The sequence below is a fragment of the Argopecten irradians genome, chromosome 2 (assembly GCF_041381155.1).
Source record: "Argopecten irradians isolate NY chromosome 2, Ai_NY, whole genome shotgun sequence".
Lineage (NCBI taxonomy): Eukaryota > Metazoa > Mollusca > Bivalvia > Pectinida > Pectinidae > Argopecten > Argopecten irradians.
The window spans coordinates 52,195,477-52,209,512 of record NC_091135.1 but is presented as its reverse complement, the minus strand read 5'-3'; the positions used below and the strand labels follow the sequence as shown (position 1 = coordinate 52,209,512).

The window sequence follows — 14,036 nt, the reverse complement described above, 5'->3', positions numbered from 1 at the left end:
ATTTGTGATATGTTAAATATTGCAACTTAATAACATGACATCTCACAAAAAATTAGACGCTAGCTATCACGTGACAAAATCGTACCCAGTTGGCCTCAAAACAACATGAGATCGAGCATGTCATCATACGATGGTTCTGATGAGGATTTGCCTTGGTGATTTAATTGATAACTAGAGAAAGCCTCACTAAGATCTTAAACGCATGGGATATCTGTGACGGCGTCACGCTAGTGGAAAATAAAAGCAGTTTCATGTATACGAGCTTTATTGTTTTGTTATGTATTTTTTTTTTAATTAAAAAGAGAATTGGAAGAAACTGAAAAACGGATATTACATGTACATGCGTAAATAATAGCCCAGTAGATGCCCTGGTCGTGGAAATACGTAGGAAAATACAGCGGTTGTAGTTAGGGATTAAATGCTCTTCAAAAGCATAATTACAATGACTTAATATCTCAATCTCCTACCAGACACATACAAAATGAATGGTGCGCTTTCTAGTTTCCTATCTGCTTTAGCAGGTGATTACAGGTAAGTAGTTGTTACGGAAGTAGGTTTAATCTCGTACATGTGAAATTGACAGATATGTATCTCTAAAACACTTATTGATCTCCCAGATTTCACCTGCTAGCAAATCAATAATACGCTTATCAAAGATGTGTGATGACCTCTATACGGCTATCATCTATACTAAATGTTTTAGTTATTTCCTTTCTACCTTCTGAGTATTTTTTATAATCAAACAATGGATATTACTTCAAACTCCTGTTACTTGTTTAGATTGCTAGTTTATTTGATTCACGTTTAAAGAAAAGGGTTACTTATTTATTCATAAGAGCGTGTTTGACGGGTCTATGTTTAGATTAAGTGGTTACTTCACAAATAATTTTCCATTAACTCAGATGTGTTCCTTCATCACCTTAATTTGAAGATGAACTCTTAAACTACAATTATCTTCTCGGTCTCCTATGAACGTCCATTGATTAGACCATAAAGAGTAGGAGGCGTTATGTAGTGATGGCTGATCAGTCCGGGGTCGATATTAGGCGACCGGTGACAGCCTATTCGTACAGAATCAGGTATATATACTCCCTAGTGTAGCTGGATACTTATTAGAAATAAAGATTAGCCGAGATACAAGTCGAGGTCTAACATCCCGGCAGCATGAGGATCAACAAACATGAAAAAGTGTTTAAAACATTAATGTTGATCGCTTACACTCCACCAGTTCAATGTTAGATAACAGTCGTACAGGTAATTTATCATCGGGAAATCAATGTCAAACCTGCATTTATGAAAATCGCTGCCCTTAACACATTGTGTTTGATTATTCAAATGACTGTAGTAGCTGAAGCGAACACGCTGACAACTGCCGGGCCAGAGGTGTCGACGGCTCAGTGGGTCAGTACCGTGCGTCCAGCGAATGTGTCAAAAGGTCCTGAACCGTCCGAGGAACCTTCAAGTGAACCAGAACAAGATGTTCAGGTGACACCAGAAACGGAAGCAGAAAATCAAGCCACATTAGGTCAAAAGAATGAAGGAACAAATTCTCCGGCAACTGTTATGTCAAATTCAAGATCAGTTACTGCTACATTTTTACAATCGACATCAGAATCATTAACTTCACAAACGGTAAATATAGAGGACGTAGAGGGCAGTGAACCGGAAATAATAATAGACCCTATACTTCAAACGTCTGAGCCAGAGACAATTACATCTCAACCGGAAACAAAGACTTCAGAACCGGAACCAGGGACTTCAGAACCGGAACCTGAAACATCAGAACAAGAAACAGTAGCACCAGAAGAGAACGTAGAAGGCAGTGAACCGGAAATAATAATAGACCCGTTGCCGGTTACGTCGGAGCCAGAAACAGTTACCTCTGAACCGGAGCCTTTCACTTTAGAACCACCTGCAAGCACAGAGCCAAAAACTGTAACTTCACAGTCAGACAATTTAACGTCAGAGCCGGAAATTGAAAGTTCACAACCGGAACCTGTGACATCAGAGCCGGAAAGTGAGAGTCCAGACACGGAACCTGCGACATCTGAGCCAGACACTGTATCATCTGAACCAGAATATGCAAGCTCAGAGCCAGAAACTGTAACTTCAGAACCAGAAAATGTTAGTTCAGAACCGGAATCTGTAACATTAGAGCCGGAAAGTGAAACCTCGGAACCGGAACCCAGGCCATCTGAACCTGAATCTGTAAGCGCAGAGCCAGAAACTGTAACTTCAGAACCAGAAAATGTTAGTTCAGATCCAGAATCTGTAACATCAGAGCCGGAAAGTGAAACCTCGGAACCGGAACCTGCAAGCTCAGAGCAAAAAACTGTAACTTCAGAACCAGAAAATATTAGTTCAGAACCGGAATATGTGACATCAGAGCCGGAAAGTGAAAGTTCAGAACCGGAACCTGCAAGCCCAGAGCCAGAAACTGTAACTTCAGAACCAGAAACTGTTAGTTCAAAACCGGAATCTGTAACATCAGAGCCGGAAAGTGAAAGCTCAGAACCGGAACCTGTGACATCTGAACCTAAATCTTTAAGCTCAGAGCCAGAAACTGTAACTTCAGAACCAGAAAATGTTAGTTCAAAACCGGAATCTGTAACATCAGAGCCGGAAAGTGAAAGTCCAGAGCCGGAAAGTGGAAGTTCAGAGCCGGAAACAGTAACATCAGAACCAGAAACTGTAAGTTCAGAACCAGATATACCGGATGCTGAACCAGGCGGACCACCCGAAGAATCAAATAACGATAGAGAAGGAGGAGAAACGGATGAACCTGAACCGCCGGATGATTCTCCAACCTCTGAACCTGAGCCGGAAACAGATGGTAAAGACGGGGATTTAAATCCATCTTCTGAACCGGGAACCGATCCAGAAGTCGTAATTGCTCCGGAACCGGAAGTCAATGGAAACGGAAATGGGTCAGACACGTCATCAGAGCCAATGACTGGCGCAGAGCCTCTTGCGGAACCAGAATCCTGGCCTGAGCCCGAACCAGACTGGAACAGTGCTTATTCTGTGTGGGGACCAGCATGGCCTAGTCATGTATTTATATTTGGATTGTTATTTCTAATTCTATCGACAACGACAATAGTTTTTCTTGTGATACTTTTCTACGAATCTAAAGGAGTAGTTCGAGGCAAACTAACAGTATCCTTATTGTGTATGACTTTGTTTTTCACATTATTACGGGCAGTAGCCCTGTTGTCCGACCCCTACTCTACAACCGGAAATATTCCCTGGATTGCTTCCAGACTTATATGGTCTTTTGCATATCCGGCCATTACTTCTGCTTTCAGTCTTATCCTCCTTGTGCTATTAGACACTACCCGTATGTCTATAGGTCCCCCTCGTTTTCAAAAACTCCCAGCAATCCTTTCGGTGACAGCTTTCCACTTCCTGTTAGTGGGGACGACGGATCTTATCGTATTTTACCAGCCCGCCGCAAAAGCCATGCTCCTTTTATGTCAGGCCCTTTTCATTATATATGGATTGCTTCTGACCGTTGGCTACTTGTATGTAGGAATCAAGATCCGCCGGAACTGTGTTGCGGGACAGGCAGGTACGTACCACTTCCGGTTACATTGTAGATCACATATTTTTCTCTCACTTATTTATATTTTGACGAACGTCATTAATTTTATTACATACTAAAATATCTATCATTTGGAATAAAATGTTTAACCAAAGCAAAGAAATCAAAGCAAATTTTGTTTGACGTTTTAAACCATTTACTTCGTTCTATGGAAATCTCAAGCTTTGGGTTACAAAAACTTATTAATTTGGATACATTCGGATATATATATGAAAATATAACCGTGTTTTAAATATCCAGCAGCAATTTCGCTAGCCAAGGGTATCTCAGTACTATATATTTATATACTTTTCACAGAGTATCGTACTGAATACAATTGGCTAGCAGTTGTCAAGCGGTAGGATTAAAATAAAATAAATTTTAATATAACAACAGCAATATAAAATATTATCACAGTATTCGGAGGTGTCAGTTGATAAATAAATAGAAATAATGTTGCCGAATTCTATGTTGAAAATAGTATTTTTGAATAGAAAATAAAACATCCGAAACCAGTTTAGATGGATTGGTTTTAAAAGCTTTCAAAGACTGATTGATTATAAAAGATTGACTATAAAAATGACATCTAAACAAAACAATATCCTTTCAATCCATTATAATGAAAACTTTCTGAATGATAACATGGAAATTTTCTTCAAATAAAGAAACTCATAATTTTACATGTATAACATTCTAATTATCCCTACTACTTTCTGATATGTTACACAGGCAAAATAATCTTCATATCAGTCGATTGCAGGTGATATTTTTTCAGGTCAAATACCACTGAAGAGTTTGAAAAAGATCAATTCAAGTCATGAACTTGACCTGCAATTGAACGGAAACGGACATGAATTCACATAAAATGTTTTTGTTCAGGTCAATTTGACATGAGGTAGGTCTGAAATGTTTTTCATGTGAAACTGACCTCAATTCCGTGTCATTTTCAGGTGAATTTCAGGTCAAAATGTTTGAATGTTAAAAGACGAAGACGAATTGGATGAACTCTTATTTGCGATGAGTGGATCACATTGCTGAATTCAAACTTACACTAAAACTTAATTTACTCTTTTTACTTCACAATACAAATAGCTAAAATATTAGCCTTTAATGTGAATATATGATAACAGTTTTTAAGGAAAGATAAATAACTTTGATGAATGATGCCTTTTTCTTCTTGGAGTACGAAACTTCTTTTAAAACAGTTAAAAGGAAATTTATCTCAATAATTTTGTCATTAAATTTAAATCTCGGATTTAATATAACAATTAAATATGTATAATCATTTTCATGCGAGGACTTTCAACGCACGTACCATCACAAAATATTACTAGACATCAATAAATGATTATTCTTTAAAAAGCCTGGACTATCTAATAAGAACCATCCGAAATAAGACGAAATTCAGCAGTGATTTTACTAAAAGTCACTTGAATCTCCCCAAAACTGCCGGCGGAACACCTGTCCGTTGATGTTAACCACAATAATGACACACTTTCAGGTAAATGTTTCTAAGGACAATACTAAAGTTTTAGTTTAATGTTCGAATGTTTGTGAGGTTTTAAGCATCAAAAGTGAAAAGTTAACAATAACGTACAGGTTTAGGTATTGAGCAATATAAAAGTTTAAACATATTAGTATTCAAACCAACAGACAAAAGTATCGGGTAGCAGTTATTACAACTTATAAAAGACCTCTCCCAACATCCAATGAGACAAACGAAGTGAGACATGGACCTTTACATTATTGTTAAACATTAAAAATAAATACAAAAATCATTTTATCTTTAAAGTTATTAAATATTTTACTGGATATTATGTATTGATGCACGTGTTGTCTGACAGTAGTTTGGTTTACATGATCAGCAACCACACAATAAAATGTTGATAAAATAATTCTGTCATTCATATACGTACAAATTTTCTTAGTACAGTGGAAGAAAAATGATAGGCCACTACTTTTGAACTGTTGCTGAAGTTTACACGAAACCAGGAAACAAACTGGCTCCATCGATGTCTCAACTTGAGTGTACAATAGTTGTGTTTTTGTCACCAAAATTATAATAAACTGGACCCTTGCTTCAGAATGGTGTGAAGTAAAGTTTGAGAAGTTTCCAATGAAGTTTATGATCTATAGCGTTATCCAAGTCATAAAAGAAGATTTGGTGAGAGAAAGTCAGAAAATGTACGTGCAAAAGGAAAAACAATGCTGCATACTACGCGGACTACTCAAAACTTTAGTTCTCTAGCAACACATTTGTTAAGATTTTTATTATTATCATTTTTTATTCATTTATTTTTTTTACTTTGCTTGCTGGTAGATTTTTCAATCTGTCACCGATAGGTTGCAAAATAGAGAACTATGACCTAACGACGAATTTACACGAAAACTAACATATTTTTGCGTACGCTTAAGTTTTGCGTGTGATCAGAAATCGCGAAAATTCTTCTTCGCAAAAAATGCCTCAAACTTAAACACAGATCTATATGAGTCTAAAACAATGAAATTGTCAGTTTCAAATGCCAAAAAAAGTGTTTTTAATTCATAACGCAAAATTATCAAATACAATAGTGAAAACTTTTTTTTACCAAGTAACTATTTTACTATATAGACATTTATTTGACTTTAATAAGCAGAAAAGTACAGAAAAAATTATTAAAAAGACGAGAATTCGAATTTGAAGAGACGGAAACGAAGTGGGTGAACAGTTTTGAAGGAAAGATTGATCAATTTAATGTGAATTCGAAGATGTACTCTTTTCTTCTTGGAGTACGAAACCTCTATCAAAACACGGCTAAAAGGTAATTTATCTCAATTCCTTTGTCATTGAATATAAATCTCGGATTAAATATGATAATTTAATATAATAAAATAATCATCACAATAAAATTCCTGGACATTAATAGCGTTTTGTTTACGTGACCCTTTATCACATTAACAATACAAAGTTTTCAATATAAATAAGATAAAAGACAAATTCCGCGTCGATATGCATCAAACATAAATCACGAAAGCTGATGAATTACCCCACCAGATGGCACTAGACAAAACTGGGTTGAACGTCATTGATGGATGTGGTTTAGTGTGAACACATTTATTTAATGTCCATCGGGATTAGAAATATTTTTAAATATGTACTTATGTCTTTAACATATGGTGAAGTATTTTGTTTGAACGTCAATTGCGGCCTACGTATCTTTCACAGCTGCCGTATTATGAATTAATATTGAACACAACTCGACATATCCATAACACCGGAAGTGATCCCATACTGACGCCGGCAATGTTAATTATTGGTCAGATCGTATGGTCTTAAAACGTTCTCCCTTTGACAATAAACGTAGTTATTTTGTTGCTTTATTAAAACACAACAAGTTATTCGACTCTGACTTCCTGTCATCGGAAAGGCCTAAATGACCAAACATAGGTTTCGCGCTTAAGATAGCTACATCGCAAGCGTCAAAGGAGCCTCAATATTATATACAGAACTCAGAACTAACACGGTTATCCTGGAGATCTACATTTTTTTTGCTCGAGAAGCAAGTGATATATTTAAGCAATGAACTGTTACCAGATTGGACACGGGCGCAATTCTATTCATCTTTCTGACGGAAAGGCTTCATATCATCTGTATGTCCAATCTGGTGACAGTTTATTACTTATATTTCCAGAACGATCATTTAAATTCAAGACCATACACGTAAATCTTTTTACTTTCACGCTTGCACTAGTGTTGACGTCACAAAGTTTAATAAATGGAACAGCCAAAGCATCAGCTTCTGAATGTAGTTCAACACAAAACGGTTTGAAACTAGCGAACAAATGAAAACTATGCGATGATATTTTGCAATACATGCTATTTTGTCAACACGATCTGACTATTGGATTTCAAAGACCGCACAACTTTAAAACCACTTTTTAAATTATTTGACCGTTATCTATAGGCGTAAGTATGTATACATTGTCAGTGACGCGGCGGAAACGTTAAATATTCATACGCTTGGCCAGATCGGAGTTCATAACCTGATATTATCCAACTGGGATAACATAGATCAAACGGAAAACTGGAAATATTTCATTAACAGGTGTTGTTTATTATTATGACTGCCGAGAAACCAAATGTCAGCAATTCCAAGTTACATGTATGAAGTTGCTTTGACATTGCAAATGAAGCAGTGCGTAGTAGCACCATGTTGCTACTGAATGCATCATTAACAGTGTGTGTCAACAGGGGAACTTAATTAAATAATTTTGGCGTAAGATAATTAATAATTGATCATGATAAAACTACTTATTCTGTGTCACATTGATTTAAAGATTCACGGTAAATATCGCACTGATATTTTTTTACCGTGGGGAAATATCACAAACCGTCATCAATATCAAAAGTCTCACGGGAGAATGGCCAACAAAATCAATGTCGGACAAGAGTTGAATAGGATTCTAACAAGCTATTATATCATTTTTGTTCCTGTAGCCGAGCCATTTGCTATTACAACATTTCTCAGGCATGACGTCATTTTTATAGAAAAACTAATCCCAAACGTTTGAGGTAGAAATATGCTACACTGTAAATGGAATTAATTAAGACTGTGAGGTATATATTCTTGGTATTTGCATTAAAAAAACAAAGGCATTCCTGTGTCTATGGATATTCTTACCTAACTGTAATTTTGAGACAATTTCAAAGTTATGATAATGTTGTATGTAAAATGTCATTATGTAATACAAATACACAAAAAATCTACTAAAAGTTTACCATTACAAGTTTTGAAAACACATTCTGAATTTTTTCTGATTTTTTTTCCTGACATCTATTTTGATGAATATATGGATGAATAGTGCATACTATACACTACTACTTCAGCCAGCGGTTTAAACCTTACACAAGTAATCGATGGATATTGAATTAATGAATAAAGTGAGTATTTGATAACCGAGGAAAATATTGACTTTTTGTTTTCATGAGGAAAACATGTAATGATTTCCCGAAAATCTAATAACGGTACCCGAGTTCATTCCGTAATAACACGAATGTTCGTGTGTCCAACCGCGATTGTACGATGGATTCATGTACGGGTTAATTCATATCAAATAAAGTGTTAGTAACTTAAGGTGATGGGCAACTGATATCTTGGATTCTTTTTTTTTTTTTTTGCGTTTTTACGTGTATTTTATGTCCTATTTAGTGACGCTTCTGTGTTTTTCTCCTTAAAACTCTCGTGTAAACATATTCCCTATTATGGTTGCTTTTTACAATTGTAGTTCTCAACTTTCTCTTTGCTCTTCCTGATTTTCCCATCTATTAGATTTGATTTTTTATTGCAATTTCCGAGTCTTCATTTTTTAAATTCTTTTTTCCGCATAAATCATTTTATTTCCCTCAAATAATTGAGTGAACATTCTTCATACTCAATTTCAATAATAGTCTTTCTTTAAGACCTAACTTGTTTGTTAATAGAAATTTAACTTTGTGATTTTGTCAAATTTGTTTCGATCTGCGTTGATAAATCGTTTTGCTAATTTGTGAATAAATACCACCATGTTATAAGACTTGAAATTTCCTTTGTGATGTAAATGATAAAGCTCCTAAGACTTATATTAAGATTTTCACATGGAAATACATTGAAAATGTACGGAGATCGGTTTATCGCTTCTTTTTATATAACCTTCCTTAACGTAAGTCTAACTAAAATAATGCTGTACACCCCTATCAAAACACTCACCTTGATGTAACTCCATTTTACTTCAGTGATGTGACTGTGTAGTTACGGGGTAAGAATTAATCATTCCGAAATACATTTTTTCTTGTAGACATATAATCTCAATACTCAATACACAAGTAATTTTCTTAAAAAGTTTTTCCTTTTTTCCCTTTAACTATAATGGCTCTAAAAATTATATTTATTGTTTAAATTGATGAATTGATGCATGCTGTGCGAGAGCCCTCCTGTGCGAGGACATTATTGTTCGGGAAGTTGACCCCAGGGCACCCCATCCCTGGCAGCTCTCACCAAATTACCGATGTGTATATACATTTGTTGCAATGCCACAAATGTATATACACATCATACTTAGCTGGGGGAATAAAATATTTGTACTGTAAAAAAAAAAAAAAAGACATTTAATCTCAATAACTGAAGTTTGCCAAACGGTGATGTTATACAATCTAGTTGTTTCATTTACGAGAATATTTGTGAGCAAAAATTAGAGAGACGAGCTTCATAAAAATTAATATGTGATCAAAAAAAAAGGGACACCCCCCCCCCCCCAAAAAAAAAAGGAAAAGAAAAAGAAAAAAGAAAAAAAAAAAGAGTCATTTTGTTCCATCATTATAAGTTTGGGCATAACGCCATTGTCAATGACTTGTTTTTACCATAGTTATTTCCCAAGAGAGCCCGGGGCAAAAATACAATCAGTGAATTATATCTTTTAAAAGGTTATACATGTAGATCAGTTTGACTATAAAGGTGTTTCAGTCATGAAATCTTGTAAAATTATCGAAATGTAATTACATACTCAGACCGTGTTCTTAACGCTATTTCTTTATCCATCTGCATTGAATAGACAATATGGTTATACACTGTACAGGCAGGAATCGATGGCGTTTTTATACGTTGAATATTCTTTGCCCCTTTCAAGTTTCTATTTCATTTTTCTTCATGTGACCAGATAGTGTGTGTTGTTAGGCGTTATTCATGTTTTTCATATACACAAAATGTACTATTTTTTCTAGACGACACTCAATAACATACTCCAATAATCCTTTGCAATAAGAATAAAATTTGTTACATCATTTTTACAGAGCCTGTCTCTAATCAACCTTATTGAATCGATAATGTTCCACATATAATGAACGAAAGGTCATTTACATCCAAATACAATACCATTGTGATATTTAATAGTTTGGCCAAAGCTTAACGCACAGTCTTGCTGTCGCCATCATTACGAAAATATAACACAATCAATAGCCTAGATTTTTTATGTGTGAAAAACACCTCCACAAACTCCTGAGCTAAAATCGTACCACACTGATTTTTCTTTGATAACAACAGTCATAACAAAAAACAAAGAAACTATTGCTCAACCGACCTTGAACTTCCAATGATGTGTGAGTTTCCCAACATTTAATTCATCTTTGCACCATTACTGTCTCTTTGGCGTTTGCATTCTATTCATATCCAGAGTATTGTCAACATATCCATGGCAATGTCAACATAAAGGAAGGCATATTCATATATCACCGTTGATCATATGTAGAGTGTAGTCGATGCTAGGATTATAAACAATAGATTGGTTCTATACAATATAACGATTTTATAAAGATAATTTGTTATGAGTGTTGTATAATGTAAACCTGGGGGTCTGTCACGACGATTGTCAATTTCTTTACCAACATCCATCTTGTTTGGGGGGGGGGGTCATTTATACTAGTGCGGATAAAGTTGTTTTGTTCTAAGGTATATATCTATATATATATATCAGATGTTTGTAGATGTATGAAATAAAGTTATCGCTTTATCCATATGTTGATCAAATAGCATATATTGTAGTCAGTTTTATGATTTTTAGACAGGTCTTCATACTAAAAAAGTATTAAAACGGGTTTTTTGTGTAATTTTTTTTTATATCTCCATAACATAAAACTGTATTAAAGTTAATGATTTCAATGTTTTACCGGTAATTCCACTTTTATTGATAGACTCACTTTTCTTAAAATTACTACGCTGTCGTATCGACCAATCAATTGCGGCGTCATTTTACGCTATGGGCTGATAACATAATTTCAAGCCAATGAAAATTCTTGATACAAACAAGATTAAATTATTCCCAAATAACAATAGTTTAGTAATTGTTTGTGTAATAATTTCCGCAAGTGCACGAAACAATCTTTCCGTAAACTAACGGAAACGTTGAAAAGATGAAATGTTAATCACGGGATTTCAAAATAAGACACAAATACTCATTAAAGATATTATGCAGTTGTATGGGCCTTCCATGACTGGCCAGTCATACTACCGACCAAATCAAAGATGTTTTCTAAAATGAAAGATTTAAAGAGATCACAGTGAGAAAACGTATGGAACGTGTACTTATACTAACTTAGTCAACATATGTTATGATAATGTTCATTTGATGAAAAAAAAACTAAAAGAAGGAAATACTATCAGCCTGACGACCATATAATTTAAAGAAAGATCAGTGCTGGCGTTTGAATGCATACATTCATATGGTAAATCCAAAATTACTAGTAATTCCCACATCGCATTTTTGTTCCTTGCGACTAGTATGTATACATGTATGAATTGACATGTGGTCGTATGCATTATTTCAACAGATATTTATATGACTTTCATTTTTTTCAGGTGATGATACCGACACCATCCATAAGCTTGTGGGTCTCAGTTTCGTTTCGTCAGGGGCGGCTACTCTCATCAGTATCACACAGATATACAGTGCAGTCAGCATCTTTGGTGTGTACAGTAGTGCTGTCTACGTAGACTCATGGTCTTGGTGGAGCCTACAATCACTGATGCGTGTCGAAGAGATAATCCCCGTGTTCATCATCCTGAAGCTTGCGTCACGCTCCATCAAAGGGTCCTATTTACAGAGACTGAGGAGATGTATCTCATGTAAGGCCTTCAAGAAAAAGTTGGGCTCCAATGTAAAGATAACGCCTATCAATGTCAAACCAGTCTCGGAAATGACGTCTGTTGACATGGGCTACACACGTCAAACTAGTCAAATTGGGTATAGTTCAAGCAATACCTAGTGATTCAAACTTTAAAAAAGTACAAATAACACCAAGTGTTTCAATTTTGAAATATACAAGCGACCCCTAGTGGAGGGAAAGGTGTAGTACTAGTAACACAAGGAAGGACAAACATGCAACGGCGTCATCGGGAACAAATCGTGGTTATTTAACTGTTTAGCGCCAACGACATCTGGTGCAACCAAATGTTGACACCGATTGGACTCATACAATAGCCACTAGCGACACCTTGTGAACCACAAAGATAATACTAGCGACTAGTGACACCTATAGTGTGCATACAGAGACATAAGACACTGGCGACACCTAGTGAGTACAACTAGTCTGTGTCTTTGAAAATGGTGTTTTTATATCCATTTGATTATTTTCGAGTTTATGTTTCACTTATCCTGTGGGTTCTCTATTGAAAATACCCGCTAAATCGAAACAACAAATTTCAATTCTTCGATTTTTGTTTTGGAGAGAGAAAAGACAACGAAATGTTCCTTGCTTTCATTGTTACAGAAACTATTTTCTTAAGGAGTTGAGAATGACACTGTTTATAATAATATGAATTCTTTACATTAACATGCGATTAATTGCAATGTGATCCCAATTACTTCTCAGAAAACAGTGAATTTTATGGTACAGACTCAACTAACATGAAGCGAGAGACGTAACATATTTGTATCTCCGCCGACCCTTTGAAAGTTGTACTATTTAGGCATTTTTGACCGGATGTCCATTATAAAATCACATTTCCTTTGTACTGGTATACCGTGAATAATTTGGTATAATTTCAATTTTTCCCGTCTGGAACAGCTTATTCGCGACGATCTAATTTCGCGACCAAGATTTATGCTAAATGTGACTGAAACAATTTTGCGTCAATTTATTCTCGGCATTTTCTCTCACCCTCAAAGATAATTTGGTATACTGTAACCCTGTACATGTGAATTGAATATTGCCTGGGTAACAGTAACCCTGAACGCGTTAATTGAATACTGCCTGGGTTACAGTAACCCTGAACAAGTTAATTGTGTACTGACTGGTTTACAGTAACCCTGATCATGTTAATTGTGTACTGACTGGTTTACATTAACCCTGAACAAGTTAATTGTATACTGACTGGTTTACACTAACCCTGAACATGTTAATTGTATACTGACTGGTTTACACTAACCCTGAACATGTTAATTATATACTGACTAGTTTACACTAACCCTGAACAAGTTAATTGTATACTGACTGGTTTACATTAACCCTGAACATGTTAATTGTATAACTGACTGGTTTACATGAACTCTGAACATGTTAATTGTATACTGACTGGTTTACACTAACCCTGAACAAGTTAATTGTATACTGACTGGTTTACATTAACCCTGAACACGTTTATGTTAATTGTATACTGACTGGTTTACATGAACTCTGAACATGTTAATTGTATACTGACTGGTTTACACTAACCCTGAACATGTTAATTGTATACTGACTGGTTTACACTAACCCTGAACATGTAAATTGTGTACTGACTGGTTTACATGTGTACTGACTGGTTTACACTAACTCTGAACATGTTAATTGTGTACTGACTGGTTTACATGTATACTGACTGGTTTACACTAACCCTGAACATGTTAATTGTATACTGACTGGTTTACACTAACCCTGAACATGTTAATTGTATACTGACTGGTTTAC

General features: G+C 35.4%; 1 protein-coding gene across 1 annotated transcript; it reads left to right on the top strand.

Moving 5' to 3' along the window:
* The first annotated feature begins 1,215 nt into the window (after nt 1–1,215).
* Nucleotides 1,216–13,725, top strand: LOC138315887 (cell surface glycoprotein 1-like). The gene is made up of 2 exons (XM_069257204.1): nt 1,216–3,568; nt 11,947–13,725. Exons 1-2 carry the CDS (start codon nt 1,294–1,296, stop codon nt 12,351–12,353), a joined length of 2,682 nt encoding a protein of 893 aa, XP_069113305.1. The 5' UTR covers nt 1,216–1,293; the 3' UTR covers nt 12,354–13,725.
* The last annotated feature ends 311 nt before the right edge of the window (nt 13,726–14,036 follow it).

Excerpts from the sequence above, each read along its gene's own strand:
- LOC138315887 (XM_069257204.1), top strand. The coding sequence starts at position 1,294 with ATGAAAATCGCTGCCCTTAACACATTGTGTTTGATTATTCAAATGACT. Across the intron at positions 3,569-11,946 it reads CTGTGTTGCGGGACAGGCAG|GTGATGATACCGACACCATC; the intron begins GTACGTACCACT and ends CATTTTTTTCAG.